Genomic DNA, 16,806 nt, shown 5'->3' on the forward strand with positions numbered 1-16,806 from the left:
CAATGTCATGGCTTGGGCTGGAGGGAGAATCCTGACCCTCATGGGGTGGTGCCACCACCATGCCTGTGGTAGAAACAAGTGATCCAACTCACACAGGAACTACACCAAGCTCCACTACCACAGCTACCAGATTCCCTGTGACTGATGTAGGTTCCACCTGGGGCTATAGGAGCAGGTGCTCAAGTAAGCAGGAGAGTATAGTGCAGTAGGCAGATATTTATTGGTGTAGAGAGGAGGGGATCACAGGAAAACAAACTGCAGAGGTGACCACAGCACAAGCTGGGACAGAGCCACTCTCCGTTGATCCTTCCTCCCAGCAGCATCCAGCATATTTCCCTCCAGCAAGGCTTGTCTGCTGCCATTGCACATCTCCCAGAATTCAAGTGCAAGTAGGAACTAGCCAGGCCAGAGCAGCAAAGAGCAGGGCTGCCACACCATGCCCAGGGCTTGGCTCCCATCCCAGACCACATATGGGCTGGGCCTGGGACATCCTGGCCCCCACCAGGGTGACTAAGGCTGCTCTGTCCCCCAGGCCAACTGTGCAATAGAGATCCATGGCAGTGCCAACCCACCCTCTGCAAGGGAGAAGCCTGGATGTCTACCCTGGAGGGGTACAGGGGTGCATAACCAGCCACAGAGTCCAGAGAAGCCCCAGCTCTTGCATGGTTGTGACAGTAAACTGCAAGCTGTGGGTCTCCACAGCTCTGAGGAAGGAGCTCAGCCAGCTTATGGAGCCCTGTCCAGGGCAGCAGGGAGACTGATGAGAGCTGCTTCTGCAGACACAGAGAGGCTGTATGAGTGCAAACACTGCCAGAGTGGGAGGACTGTGCTCCACAAGCACTCTGGCTCTGCCCTCACATTCCCACAGGCTCCATTCCAGTCCTGGCCAGGGTTGCTTGGTCTCTCCCAGGTCAGGGTTCACTCACTACAAGGGGATGCAGGGATTGCACAGCAGCATTGGCTACGCTACAAACCACATTCTAACTACATCTCACAGGAACAACACTGAGTAGGAGACGTGCAGAGCACTGACAGAGGGCCCCCCAGCCATGGCAGACCTGACCCATTCCTCTGACCCCCTCAGAGGCAGCCCCCCACAGCTCTATGAGCATAAGCGTACACAGCATTAGTACAGGAACACTGAGACTACTGCATACACAACAGGAGGCCCTCCTGCTGCACAGGGCTAAGCCTGGACCACTGGTCCCTCTGAATGTCTCACAGTACACACAACTCCAGCTTGTGAATAATTTAACTAGCAACTGTATAGTTTCCTCCTTTGATCCAGTTCCAAAGATGGGACATCCCTGGAGTCTGGGCAAGGAGCAACTCAGGGAGTTAGGGGTCCCTCCAGACTCCAGGGGTGGGAGGGTTGGATAGGAGCAGAGCAGAGTTAGAAGATGGGAATGTAGTTGTCGATCTTGGTCCTGTGCCGCTGGGCGATGCACTCTGCGATCCACACAATGTTGCGGCACTCCTGCTCCTTCAGCTTCACAAAGGCGTAGAAGACTCCAAAGTGGAATTGGTTGAGGAAGGCCAGCTTGTTCAGCTTTACCTGGGGAAAGCCCAGAGGATGACATGTCATTTGTTCACCTCAGATAGGAGGAGATGGTCAAGACAAGCATGGAGCTGACTGGAAGGACCCACGATTTCCCAGCAGGCAGGAAGGCTCAGCACAAGTTCTGCATCTCTCTAGGTCCTTGGAACAGCTCTAACCTACAGCACATGGCCCAGGACAGGCTCTAACATTTGAAGGGGGAAATATTTATAACTCAGGTATCATGAAAGTCCTTATTCTCCATGTAATTACACTCCAGTTTTGCTATTGATGGACCAAATATCCATTAGCAGCCCCAAACATGCTTGCTCACACTGCTCTAACCTGTCTGGGTGAGACAACAGCACTATACCAGCACTATATTCTCATGCAGGAGGAGAGGGCAAGCATGCTTCCCCTTCCCCCAAATCGTGTTCATCCACAGCACTGCTGACAGGGAAGCAGACCAGCTTTCTAACACATGGAGCTTTGCAATTGGCACATGTCAAGAAGCATCTCAGGGCTCACTCACCTCGTGCTCAAAGAACCTGTCTTCAAGGGTTTTGTCTCCAGGGTTGCTGCCAGCCCCTTCAAATAGCAGCTTGTACTCCTGCAGGAAGGTATTATGTGAGGATATACCCTGTACCCAAGCTCAGCAGCACTTGAGGGCCCCCAGTGTCACAGATACTCCAGCCACCCTATCAAGTCAGAGGACAGAGAAACCAAAAGTCCTGCCCCTTCTCCAAAATGTGCAGTTCTCAAAGTCGTATCATTGCTTTGAGCCACAGGAAAAGGACCATCAGGTACAGACCCCTCCATGGACAGACTGTAGTGTTTGGGCCAGATCCCTGTGCACAGACATACAGGCTGCTCAGTAAGGGGACATTGAGCTCTGTGACTCCAAACAGGTTTCCAGCCATGCACAAAATGGCTTGAACACAGACAAATCCAAACATGTCCTCCCAGGTCAATGTCTCGCCTTCAACTGAATGAGAGCTCAGGGCTGGAAGTGGGGCAACACCACTTCTCACAGAAGACACATTTTCATTCCCAAATCAAGGAGAGCCTGTAATTGCTGCCACATCAGCATCTCAAGGGTTTGGTCAGGGCAGTCCCCACACCCTTGGGCAGGGAACACTGTCTCCCAATCACCACTGAAATGACAGCCATGACTAACAAGTCAACGACATCTCAGGCAAGCCAAGTCCCAGCCAAGCAGAGCACAGGACCAACAGTTTCAGAGAAGACTGGCACCTCTCTTCCCAAGTTGCCAAGCTACAAGTTCCCCCAGATCCCCAAGAAGCTCTGATGTAGAGCAAGTTCCTGTAACAATCCCCATGGCCCTCTCCCCAAAGCACTCACAGGGTAGTAGTCAGCAACATTTTTGACTTGCTCGTAGTCATCTGCCCTGGCCAGCTGAGCCAGGCCCTCGGGGTAGAGCTTGCCACAGTGTGGGAACAGCTTGGCTCGGTCCTCCTTGGACAGCTCAGTACCAAATGAGTTGATGGTGATAATGAAGGCCCTCCGGTCAGCTTCAAACTGCAGGAAAAGAGTGGCTCATGCTGGGATGCAGTATTTTCACCAGAGTGCCTTCTACCTACTGCTCCTAAATCCTGCACATCTCACAGCAAGCCTTGGCATGGAGACAGGCTGTGACCCAAACAGCTCTGGTAGCTCTTCTACATGCTATCCAAGTGAGAGGATGAATATGTTGCCACAAAAGCAAGAAAATGTATCAGTACTTGGGGAACCAAAGTTACATGGGCAGGCAGTGTTCCCCAGGTCTCCTAGTGAGCATGGGGATGCTGAACACTAACTGGAGAATGCTGAACAACTGGCAGGCAAGCTGGACCTGAGCAGGGAGTGATGACCATCACTGTAATACCATCCAGCTTTGAGAGTTTCCAGACCTACCTCCAGGATTGGGCACATGGCATCTGCCGTGGTACCTCCCAGCGTCTTGCAGAACTTGTAGAAGGACTCCAGGTAAGCCTGGAAGAGAGAAGTCAGATGAACATTCCTCTACACAGTTTCATCTACTCCCCCACAGGGCCCTTCAGCAGAGGATAGACAGCAAGCAGGGAGGCTCCCAGACACTCTGTTACACAGCACAAGCACTCTAGCCCCATGTGAACTTGCCCACACAAGGACAGTGCTTTCCCCATGAGCCAGACACATGAAGGGTTGTGGTTGGGTTTGTTCAAGCGACTGCATGAGCTTACTGTGGGCAAGATCCCCAGGCAGCAAGGTTAAAGCCTATTTTTCTGCTTTGAGTCGCCTAACTCATTTACTGAAGTCTCACGTGGTTTCCTGACCCTGCTCTGGCCTCCAAAAACATGCCAAGCCACACAACCATAGCTGCAAGACCTACACTCAGAAAGTAGCGCTGTGTAAGCAGAGTCAAGAGATGAGACAGGACATCTGTGAAAGAAACCAGCATTCTCTCTGATTCTCTTTTCACACTGTGGCCACTTGGTCCTTATCCCAACTGGAGCACTGCAGAAAACACACGGCCAGGCACAGCTACCCTGCCTCCAGGAAATGTAATCCTTTGTGGAGATGTTCTGTAATCCATCTGGAAGATGACTGTGTCTCCCAGGGGAAGCCTAAGAAGGCTGTGGATGGCTAAAAGTATCGTTCAGCAAAAATGTTCTCAGAAGAAATGATCAAGTAATAAAACACCTCCCTGGGCAGAGAGCTGCAACCAGAATAATTTCAAAGGGATGGAATAAAAGGATGCTGAAACACCACAAATTTCTGCTTTATCACAACAAGTCTAGGACTGAAGATGCACCAAGAATGTACAAGGTGGGCACCCTCAACCTCTGCACTAGGAAAGCACCTGGATTACTGTGCACACAACACAACAGGACTGTGAGTAACAGTGCTGGGTGAGCATCACTCAAAGAAAGCCTCTCCAGCACTTGCCACTGCTCAGGTTCAGAAGAACACAGAGCATCAGTCTGCAGAGTTACCACAGGAACAAGGACATGGATAAGAGATGCCATTTTGAGGCTGACAGGAAAGGGAATGTGGAGAAGAGATTCAGTCACTGCCTCTCTGCCCTTATCAGAGCTCACGCACAAACCTAAGGCTTTAGAAGTAAACATAGGTGAACTCAAATATCCAGCAGTGAATGGGGATCCAATACATGGAAACAGTCTGTAAACAGCTGCACTAGGTGCCCTTCCAGTGACAGAAACTGACAGAAACACTCCAATGCCCTGAAGCCCTTACCCCAGGAATGGCTGTCTTTGCCTTTAATGATCTTCAGCGGGTCTTCCCTTTCATGAATCCATCCCCTCTGCCTCCTGCTAGCCTCATCTGTCCTCAAATCCAATCTGCAGACAGGCCTGTGGCCTGTCCATCCACACTGACTTTTCCAATGTGATCTGGAAATGCCACCCTCCTCTGCCAGGTGAGGAATCCTAGCCATTTTCTGCAGTTTTCCATACAGAAGTCATCATACCCAAACCTCTAAATGTGTCTGCACCACCTCCTGTTTTGCTGTTCATACTCTGAGATGAGTGAAATGAGATGTCCAGGTCAAACACACTTTACAGATGGATGCAGTAGCACAGTGATACTCATACAGTTCTTTTCTACTGTTAGGAACATGCTACCTTGCAGAGAGGAAATTGCTTAGGTCAATCACTACCCAATATTACAGTCAGTAGTAGGAAGGAACAAGGAGACCCTCACTGCACAAGCAGAGTTGGGTTCCCTGCTGGCCTCTCCCATACACCACTCCACATTTAGCCACACTGATTTGTCTACTTTATTTTATTGTCCAGTCACAAATCTCCTTCAACTGGTTCCTACAAGAAAGTCACCAGCAAAGGCCAACAGTCAGCTGGCTTCACTTCAACAAGAGATGGAACAAAGGGAGTAAGCACTGAAGATAACAAGGCCAGCAATAAAGATAACAAGGCCAGCACACTTCCATTGCAAGACTTGGCTGCTGCCTGCACTCTACACTAAGCGCTGACCATTTTTAACCTCTGTTCCCCACTTTAATCATATTTCCAGTTGAGAACTTTCATTGCTAACAAGAAGCCTTTGTAATAGCCTTCCTCCTATGAATCCTGCTCAAACCTTCTGTCAACACACACACAGATTCCTTAAGAAAAACTCCAGTATGTCTGGGAGATAGCACTTCCCCTTCCTACACCAACTCCACACGGACACAGGAATCTGTCCCAGACCTGCCGTGTTTTTCAGAGCAGCTCTCTGAAGATTTTAGACCTGATCTTATTTCCCTCATTTGCATTGTATTATATATTTTCCAGTCCCTGGGGAGAAAGATAGCTTCAAGCACAGTCTGTAAGCAGCAATCACCTTTTCCACCCCTTCATTCCTGTGATTTATTATGGACAGAGCTCCTGTATTCCCTAGGGGCTGCTCTTTAGAAGAATCAGTGCCAGCACACACTGAGGCATTACAGGCACCTACATTTCCATTTGTGGGTAGGAAGAGCAGATTACAAAGCAGTATTGAGCCTCCAAAAGGATATGGGAAAGGCCATGGCAGCTGAAATCCAAAGGATACATCCTATCTCCCAACCAGTTTTCCCTGTGCCCACCCTGTTGCCTGCCTTCCCCCTCCTGCTTCATGTTAAGACCAAGGTCTGTGCCCTGCAAGGCTGTGGTGTTTATGCACACAGGTGTCTCTCCCTGTTACAGCAAAGACCAGTACATGCCAGAGGCCACAGGCAGCTGGGCATGACTGCTGACACGCCGCTCCTTTTCCCTCCTTTTGCCTTCTTCCCTTCACGCCTGACCTGCTCTCTGCCTCTCCAAACAGGCCACAGCTTCCTTGGGAAGAAGAGGTCACACTGACTGCAGGCTGGCCATGACCAGCCAAAACAAGACTGACAGATAAAATCTGCATCCTGCCCCTGATCCAGAGAGTGGAGATGGAGCGATAGCCACAGCCTGCACATAAACACATGCTCCAACACTGCCAGCTAAAACCAGACAGGGCCTGCTGAGGAGATGACAGCTCAGGACAAGGAGATCCTTAGCCCCTCCACATCCCTCTCCCCAGCTGGCACTTTTTACACTGCTCCACCAAGAACATCTAACCCCAACCACAGCAGGCTTGAGCACACAGTTGGAAGGTATTTGGGAAGGGCTCAAGACACAGAGCAAAGCTGATGGGAATCCTTCAACCAAGTTTAAGATTAGCCACTGTGAATGCAGTTAACTACACCTCTGAACCTGTGTGGTGAGGGAGCAGGCTTCTCCTGCCTGCATAGGGCATGAGTACATTCATAGACAATCTCTGCAAAATCTCTTGCACAAACTCTTGAGAAAATCCTCCTCAATGCCTAGCTCTGGTGCCCTGACTCAGCAAAGCTGTGTGATCAGATGTCAGCACTCCTGGAGGGGCCTATCTTTACTTTCCAATGGATGCAACTAGGTTTTGGCCATGTTTAATCACCAGGAATAAATAGGGAAGTTTACATTTCCTTCCCTTCTCAGAGACTCTAGCACTAGGACAAGAGGCAACAGACAGAAATTGATACACAGGAAGTTCCACCTGAATATGAGAACTTTTTTATTGTGTGAGTAACCATGCACTGGAACTGTTTGCCCAGAGAGGGTGTGGAGCCTCCCTCACTGGAGATATTCCAGAACCATCTGGACACAATCCTGTGCCATGTGCTCTGGGATAGCCCTGCTTGAGCAGGGAGATTGAATCAGATTGAATCACTGTGGCCCTTTCCAACCTAACCCATTCTGTGATTCTGTGACTCATTTACCTTATACAGGGTGTTTCGAATTATTTCAATATTCATTTCATCCAGATCCTGTTCAGATATGCAGTCTTGGAAGAAAGCAGCTGAAACAGAGCCAGAGACAGAGTTAGTATTGCCCTAACCAGACCCACGGTCAGCACTTTCCAGGCTTCTCAACAATACCAGGCAGAAGCATACCCTGTGTTGAACTTGTCTCTCCTAGGTCTGGCCCTTATCTTCAGCAGCCAAACTGTCATGACCCAAAACCTCAGGCTCCACCATGGTTCCTCAAGCCATTAAAATTTTTGGGGTTCTCATATGAAAAAAAAAAAAAATCTTTCTTCACCCCTTAGCCCTATGGTTTTATTAACAGCCCATTCCCAGCAGAAATTCTCAGTCCTAGCCCCCAGTATCAGTGATAGAAAAGCCTGTATTTAAAAATAAGCAATCCCCAAACTGTTCCCAGATGCAGGCATTTGGAGGTGACAAGGCAGCTTTGAACTGCCTGCTGTAGCACTGCAGGAGTGCTTAAGCACCTGTGAGACAGCAACTAGTGAAACACAAGGAGCTGATGCTTCTCCCTCCTTCTACAATATCTTAGTGGGGATTAAGGCACAGTGATGCCACAGCTTATATAGCCCATGACACTGGTCATGGTTGGAGTCAGGAGTTGTTTTTCCTAGTCAAGTCTATCAGTCTAATTTTCCACTTCTTCCAAGGGCTTTTATTTCTCTAGCTGAAAGTTAGTAACAGGAGACAGAATAAATTAGTAGGACTTGGTAGGATGCTCAGCCCTACATACTTTGCCAGAGTACCTCTGGGAGGGAGTTTGAGACATTATTGCCACCTAACGAACACAGATTTCAGACCAAACAGGTGCTGCAAGCTGCAGACCTAGATGAGTCTTGTACATTTACAATGTAGATGCAAATGACTGGTACAATAAAACCCACTGACAGGACTTCCTGACTTCAACTCGCACTCAGTAACCAACTTTGCTGAATTTGCTACAAAGAGAAATCTGATCTGTCTCAGCTTACACAGTGCAGCTGTGGGTAACAGACACCACAGTCCTGCTGAGAACTGACCAGTGCTCTGCTCTGTGCAACAAACCAGCTGCAATGCAGGCACACACCTCAGGCCTGCACTTTTATAGCATGAGCTGCCTGGAAGGACAGCAGCCACAGGGTGGGACTGGAGGGTCCTGAACAGAGGTTAAGCTCCCCAGAAATCTCTTTGCAGTACCAGAGCACAATGCCACGTGTCCGGGGAACGCTGCTCCCGACGGTTGGCAAAAGCGCAAACGGAGTGTGCCAGGACTGGTTTTTACTGCAGGATGCGCTGGCCAGCCTGGAGAGCTCAGCAGTGGCTACTTCAGAGTAGCTGAGGAATGAGTACACAGCTATTTCAGTTCTTGGCCCTCCAATATCCCAAATTAGGCTTACAGCAAGTCTCATTTTGCCCTGTTAACCTATGAAAGCCATTTGGGGTTAGGCATTCCCACGAAGCCACGTAGCTACTCAAGTCCTTTTAGGAGATAGAGCTGCTGTTTCTTTGCGTGTGGTCACTGGAAAGAGTGCAAGTTAAACAACTGAAGCCTGCATGCCTGCTTGTTTAGGCAACACAGCTACTCCCCATGTTTCCCTGCTAAAGAAATGCCACACTGGTTGGTACACAGCCCCAAGGGCATCGCCAGGGCAAAGGTCTGGAGAATCCAGCCCAGGCAGGGCTGAAGCAGGCACAACCAACTCATGTTGTTGATGTCAAGTACATGAATGCAAGAGGCAAAGACCCTCAATTGCAAGCCATGCTGTCCAGAAGCATCTCTGGACATTGACATGGGGCATTTTCACTCCATATTCTGCTGGAAGCTTTCAGGTCTCTGAGAGATAATATCTCTGAAATACTCTGTTCTATCTTCTCACCAAAATGAGAAGGTTCCCACTTACTTGTGAGGAGGATTTTCTTCCCACACATCATCCCTACAGTGGGCTCAACTCAGCTGCATGCAGAGCCTCAGTTCCCCTGCTGCGTTGTTGCCCTGTCTTGCAACCAAGATCTCCTGAGGGACATTCTCCCTTCTTTACTGGGCACAAGTCATTTTTCCATGAAAACTACTTCATTTGCCCCATTATTACACAGAGCATTTGCAAAAGCACTTTCAGCTCCTAACCTAACATTTCTATTAAAGACAGTATGATAACTTAGAGTGTTTTGTTCTTTCTAGCAACCCCAGAAGAATGACTAATCACTGACTCAGGCATATCTCATTACGTTTTTGCCCACAGATGCTAAACTAGCAAGTCACCTGTGACTACCTCCCCTACTACTGCAGAGACTTCCATATCTTCTCCAGAACCACTTCCTACACCTTTTATCTTTAAAGAACAGATCTGTCTGACTAGCTGTTCATAAGACACTTGGTTTTAGCATTATGCACCTCCTGAACAAGCCTGTAGCCCTGAGATAATATACAGGATGCTGCTATACAATGAGTTTTAAAAGGCTTTTGGAGATTTCTTTGTTTTGCTGTGGTTGTTTGGGTTTGTTTCTTTGTTTACATAAAGGGATTTTATTTAACTAATGCTAATTTTAGTAGTCTCAGAACAAGACTGGGCACGTGCAGATCTCTGTAATTATCTATAAAAACTGCATACAAGAAATTACCCAGCAGTCCAACTAAAAGTGAATTGCTCCAGCAGAAGACCCAGTAGCCCTCCATTAAGGAGACTCAAGGCCTAGCTCACAAAAACCAAACTGTCCAGCACATCACCCCAGCACTATGCTGGCCTGGACACTGATTGAAGGGTACAGAGAGCTAGCTGGTCCTCTAGAGGAAAAGAGGACATAGGACAGGCATAAACCTGAACTCCAGCCCAGTCAACACAGGCAGCACAGCCACAGCTGTGCATTAGCCACTGCTTTTGTCTTCTTGGAGCACAACTTAGGCTTAGCTGGAGACAGACTGGGGGAGAAAGGGACATCTGTTCTACCACACACAGCTTCACTCACCCAGGGGAGTGTCCACCAAGATTGCATTGTAGAGCTCTGCAGGTGTCTGAGCAATGTTCACAGCTTCCATCTGCTCAAAACTTCCCAGAGGATGGCACTTAGGCACCAGTTCAGAGATGGAACGCTGGTGCAGAGTCCCAGTGATCAGCAGAATGACATTGTCAATCATGTAGCTGTACCTGGAGGAATGAAAGAGAAGACAGAAACAATACATAAAATATGAAACCCAGCAACAGGCACACATCATCTCCTCGTGAACATCTCCAGAAAGATGCATGCTTCCCACAAGAAGTACTAAGGCACCTCCTTAGCATCTCTTTACCATGCCAGCCTAGGAAAAGGCAGCCAGGCATAATCCCAGGCCGTGATTAATGCCACAGCTGAACCACACCATCTGGGTACCACCCACCACTGAAGAGCATTAGGAACTGACTTCTGGAGGTCTTTGGCTCTATACCCTGCTCTGAGCATGGCCAGCTCTAGCTGCTCAGGCAAAAAGACTTTTGAATGTTCATATGAATTTCTAATTACTTGCAAGGATGTGTATCTCACAACCTCCCAGGGGCTCTGCTTCAGCATCCAATCACACTCACAATGAAAAGGTTTTTCCTAACTTTTCCCCATGGTCATTTGTCTACTGTCTCTCATTCTAACCCCACACACCTCCAAGAGGAGCCTGGCTCCAGTTTCAGTGCCAGCAACACTGTTCCATCTTGCCAAGTGAAAGGAGGAAGGGTCACATTTCTGCCGCCTTACTCCATTCCAAAAACAACAGGACTGGCAGCTTTGGCACAACCCTCACTCACACCCTCAGGAAACTACACACAAGGTTTTTCACACCTCTGCACCAAAAGCTACAAACTTCTTTGCATTAGCCCAAGTTATGATACCCCAAACCAAGTTCTCCAACAACTTATGTTGTTCAGGATTAGCAGATTCAGTCTTTGGCACTGCAGCAAAGAGACATTCAATCTGGAATCCCAGCACCCAGCATAAGTTCCACCAACACAAGCTCTTTGTGTCCTTTCTCTCCAGTATGCTCCTTTTTCTCCTTCACTGAGGAACTCAGAACTGGGCACAGCATGCCAGGTGAGGCCTCCACTGAGCACAGGAGAAAGAATACCTCCCAGTACTTCCAGTCCAGCCAGAGAAGAGAGACACAGTTGGCCTGAAGACTGGGAACACATGAAAGGCTGGGAGCCTTCTCCAAGCAGAAGGTCAAAGCAAGGGACCAAGGCATCACATAAATACCAAGTGTCCCCAGCAAGAACAGCAGTGATATTCTAGGCATCTTCTCCACCAGCTAAGCCACACACCAAACAAGCTGAGAACCTGAAAAACTTCAAATGAGATGAGGGGGGTTTTTAGTCAGTAGCAGTTGCCTTTGAACATATCCCTCAGTAGCATGGGGAGGCAAAGATGCTGAAGAGCAGGGTATGTGGCATTTTACACTCCCTTGATCTCACTGCTGGAACTCTAACTCTAAAAAGTTAGATGATGGAAAAGACCTGAAGAAGCTCCTTGACAGGAGTTACTTCAAAACAAATGAGATCAGGCCTGAACTAGAATGGCAGAAGGAGCTGTGCACATCTGGAGCTGAAGCTCTGCTCAGAGTCAGGTTTCCCACAGGTACTTGAGTACTGAAGAAAGGGAACTTAAGGTCAGCATCCTGGGACTGAGGCAAAGACAGGCACGGCAAGGCTCTGGTGATGTTTGCCAGACACACGTTGGGATGCTGCTGGTCTTTGTAATTCCAAGCTAAGACAGAGCACAGTGCAGACCTGCTTCCCTTTAACCACATCAAAGGCAGGTAAGCAGAGCCAGTTAAGGGCAGATTTTGCTAGTTTTTATTAGATGGGCTTACTGCCTCTCAAATATGCTCAAAGGGCATGTACATGACAAATCAAATCCACACCTTAGTTCCTGAAACAGGTGCTGCTTTTTTCTCTCCACACTGCAAGCTTGAGTAATGCACCTCCTGGCCCTATGATTTTTGCAGAGGGCCCTTCTGTTTTTGCAGCCTACCTTTCCTGGTTCAATCTAGAACCAGGGCAATCAGCACAAGCTTCACGTACTAGGAAACCTCCTTTTGCCCTTTAATCTGCAAGGTCATTATCTTCCCTCCTGTTTGTGCAGCTCTCACCATGGAGATGACTGCAATCTCCAGGACAGCAAGAAGGGCCTGTTTATGAGAACTGAGGTAAGTCCCTTGCAGTAAGCAGCCAGTTCCTGGTAAATAAAAGCATCTGCACCCTAACACAGATGCTTCTCCATGAGGTGCGCCAGAGCAAGGATACAGAAGATCATTTTCCAACTCCCTCAACATGCAAGTTTCCTTAGTGCAACACAGTAGCTTGAAGAAGCTACTGACCACAGGCAGCACATTTCCCAACAAAACAAGGCAACAATACACAAGGAGACCAAATTTGTTACTTTAGCTCAGCCTAGAGTGAAGGATTAGGTAAGGAAATTCAGTCATGTATGCCAGCACAGCTCCTTCCCATCCCCAGCTTATTACAGATACCACTCTCCACAAGATATTTGCAAGGAGCCTGGCCAACATCAACTGTACAAAAAAGGAATTGAGGAGACATGTCTGGAGCTCTACTGCTCTCAGGTCCTCAGAGCAGCTTACTGCAGTCTCACCAAGCTCATTCATGCCTTCCCAGTCCAGTTCAGCACAAAAGCCACAGACAAGTTTTGGGAAAGCTGCCAAAATCTGACTCTCTTCACACATGGAAGCTCCTGTTTTCAGATAGATGGTCTCAAAAAAGGCAACCCAGCTGGCTTCCAGTGCCAGAGAGCAAAGCATGGCCCTCCTTGTTTAATTTATACCTTTTAACTTGACTGTTTCCTCATCCTTCAGGGAGGTCTGGGAAATGCATGGTCTAGAGCCCAAATGCCAAGGAGACACCAACTGTTTTAAAGATTACTCCACCTCCTTAAATCTTGCTGTCAAAGGATTCATCCCTGCAGGAAGAGTTAATATGCGTGAGACAGGAGGGGAATTCTCATTCAAATTTCCCTCCTGACAGCATTTCAAACCTTCACAATAACAAGGGAGATATAGCAGGACAAAGGTCTTCTTGTACCTGTCAAGGCCAGGCAGACACCAGCAGCACTACCTAATCCTTCACAATAGTTCCATTTACTTCAAGCAAGGCCAGACCATCCCTATTCACATTCAGTCCCTACTTCATCCCAATAAAACCAGCTACAGCTTAGCCACTCATGGTTTACAAGGCAAGTCTTCCAGTGCCAGGGCAGCTGCAGAAGCCTCTTCTTCTCTGTGGAAGGGGCAACACTGCTATGTCAGGTTTCAACAAGGACCCACCTGCCTCCATCAGCAAAGCTGTCCCAAGACCATAGCAGAGGTCCTGGCTATGCTGGCATTTTCTCCCAAGCCCAAAGAAATATAATGGCAGCAGCATTCCTAAGAAGCTCCAACTGCCTGTGTAATAGAGCAACTTTTGTTGACATCTTCCTCATCTCCTAAGAGGTTCTGACCAGCTTCAAATGTTTCAGCTTTCATGGTTAATGCCTGCTCAGACCCTTCCAGTACAGCTAATAAGAGGACCAGGTTTTAGGACACATGAGAAAATAGAAGAGGCTTGTCACTTGCAACACCATGAAGTCTTGCTTCAGCCCACTTGGATGATCTCTTCATAGCAAAATTCTCTTGCACACAAACATGTTTTTTACACTCCTGCTTTGAGCTGCTTTCTGCTTATACAGGGACATGGGCACAAACCCAGAGTTTGATATGCAGAGTTACACGAGGCATAACTCTTCCAGTCACCTACTGAACAGAGGTGTGGTATATTCCAGAAATTCACATTCACAGAAATACAATTTTAGTCAATACTGAGAAGGGTCAGTAACATCTCACAGGAGAGTATAATTTTTAATTAAAGGACAGAAAATAATCAGCAAACATAGGAATATCCTCAGCATCATCCACAATAGGGAAGAAATGATGATTTACAGCTTCCTGAAGTCCGAGACAACTGGAGCCAGCAACTCCCACTGCAGAACAATGTGCATTGGGTGACACTCAGATAACAAGAACAAAGTCAAGCTAGGATATGCCTAGAGAAGGCAAAAGAGGGGGGGCTGGTGGGGGAACCTTCCTTCCAGCAGCAGCAGGCCAGAGTTCATTCTCACTGCTGGTTTTGGGAGGTATGGTCTCAGGCAGACACAGCAGAGACCTTTCATAGAGAATAGAGGAGAGCCAGCCCCCAGAAGCAAAATCCTAACATAGTCACCCATGGGTAGCTAGGGAGCAGAATCAAGCAGAAATAGAGCACAAGGGCAAAAGCCATGCACAAGTACTTTGACAATGTATTGTACCAAACTGCCAATTCTTCTGGCATGACTTAAGTACAGATGCTGATAAATGAGATATGCAAGAAAGACTGCAGTGGCCCACAGAATATTTGGAAAGGCTATTTTAGCAGGGAAGCACATGAAATGCAAGAACACATCACATGGGGCATTTACAACTTGGACTCAAGGCAGTGACCCCAAAACAGTTACAGCTTCTCCCTCCCCCACTTACTAATCTAATCTAATCATAAAGAGTCATTGTCCTACAGCAGATAGGTTGGTCTTTTATTGCCTTCAGTTCCAAGATACTAAAAAATCCGTTAACAATACTGCAAGTAGTAACAAAACATGACTAATGATGGAATATTGCATGACCTGAGATTCTCAGGGATCCTCCAAAAGGAGAGCCAAAACTGTAGCTGAGCAGCTGCTCTGCAAGGGATCATGAGGACAGCCCTCCATGTCACAGCCAACAGACAGCAGTGGGCCAATGCAGAGGTGCATAGCAGGGTTTTGTAGGGATGGGTTAAGATACTGCCTCGCTCAGGCAGCTTTAATGCTTTCCAAAACCAGCATTAGACGTTAACTCAGACTACTGTGAGCAAGGCCAAAGTTCCTATGTGACTGCATTGGGCAGTTACTCAGATTACTATAGAAGCATGTATTTATTTTGGGATGAAAATGGGAAATTGCCAGTGGGATAAGAACAGTGCTCTGAACTCGGCATGAATTCTAGAGACAGCTTTAAAACATAATGAAGTTGTTTTGACTATAGTCACTTTAGCATCTAGTGCTCCCCTCTTGCAGCTCATTCAGTTCACATACTCAGGGAGTGCTGGAAGAAGTAACTTAGGGAAAAAGTTTCAGACTGGTTGTAATGCTGCTTCCTTGGGTTTGTGCATAAATACACATAAATACATTTATATCCCACTGGATACTGTGCTGGTACACAGAGCCACTTGTCACACCTCTTTCAAGCTCCAAATGTTAAGAAGCCACAAGGGAAAGCAACACACAGACTTCAAAGCCCAAAAGAGTGGTGGCTGACACTAAGAATAGTGCCAACAGCTGAGATGTTTGTATCTGCGGGGTCGGCTTAAGATCATTAGTAAATAACTGCACAGATGTCCTGATCTGGAAAGGAGAGGAATGTTGCACATCAGGAAGATCTCAGTGCCTCACTGAGACTTGTTTGAGTAATAAACAATGGATGTGAACAGAGTCAAATCCTCTAATCAGTTTTTCAGCTTGTATTAGAACATGTCAGACCAGCAGCAGTTCTACCTCTCATCTGCAGCTGAAGCTCAGTCCAGGGAACAGCAAGAGCAGATGCAATGTGTGATGGTCCCTGCTCAGCCTCCTTGCTGGTCCTTTTGTGTCTTTGCACACTGTCCTTCCTAGAGTCACACCAACACAAACCATACCTAAGTTCTGCATTCGTGAACCTGCCAAAGAGAAAGCTGAGAATTTCATGGCTGCCACCACAAACCAAGGGCACTCAGCCAGTAAGTGGGTGCTCTGCTAAACTTAGATCAACAAGACCATTTGAGAGCAAAGAGTTACAACTTCACAGCACTACAGAGGCTGTGGCAGCCTTTCAAAACCAAGTATCCAGGAATGTTCTCAGCATTAATCTATATTTAGCTGTATCTCCACATGATTTTTACCATCCTCTAGTCTAGGTCTCTTGGGATACTGACCTCAGTTTTCCACTGGTATCATCTGTTAACTTACATTTAGTGATACAGTGTTAGTTGCATTAAAGACCAGCAAGTAAAAAGCTACAAGAAGTACTTTTAATTTTAAGGCTTTATGAATTTGACTCAGTGTCCCTGACCTGTAAAAGTCCCTTGAAACACCAGAGAATGTTTTGAACACCTTGCAGCCTGGTGCAAGAATCTCTGGTTACCTAAACTTGATGCCTCAAAGCTTGAGAAACACGAGGCTGATATGCAAAGCTGAACCCTGGTACTCTGCGCCATGTTGAGCAAATTTGAACCCTAATTAAATTTTAAATATTGACTGTAAACATGTAATCATGCTGCTTTCACACAGACCAGCTGCAGAAGCCAAACTTGCATGAAGTTTTTCTTATCTTACCTGAAATGCACAAACACCAAAACATTTAATGGATATAAAATAAGAGGAAAGGCTGCACTGTTCACATTATCCCCCAAACTGTTTCTAGTAG

General features: G+C 47.4%; 1 protein-coding gene across 1 annotated transcript in view; it reads right to left on the reverse strand.

Annotated features, from left to right (window-relative positions):
* Positions 1-201: 201 nt before the first annotated feature.
* The window catches only part of ATP6V0D1 (ATPase H+ transporting V0 subunit d1), a 34,167-nt gene continuing 17,562 nt past the window's right edge, over positions 202-16,806 (reverse strand). The window contains exons 3-8 of the mRNA XM_079315775.1: positions 10,290-10,468; positions 7,302-7,381; positions 3,452-3,529; positions 2,900-3,076; positions 2,070-2,147; positions 202-1,555 (exon numbers count right to left, since the gene is read on the reverse strand). Of these exons, the coding sequence (XP_079171901.1) occupies positions 1,394-1,555; positions 2,070-2,147; positions 2,900-3,076; positions 3,452-3,529; positions 7,302-7,381; positions 10,290-10,468 (754 nt within the window). The 3' untranslated portion in view covers positions 202-1,393. The remainder of the gene's footprint in view (positions 1,556-2,069; positions 2,148-2,899; positions 3,077-3,451; positions 3,530-7,301; positions 7,382-10,289; positions 10,469-16,806) is intronic.

The sequence above is a fragment of the Erithacus rubecula genome (assembly GCF_903797595.1).
Source record: "Erithacus rubecula genome assembly, chromosome: 12".
NCBI lineage: Eukaryota > Metazoa > Chordata > Aves > Passeriformes > Muscicapidae > Erithacus > Erithacus rubecula.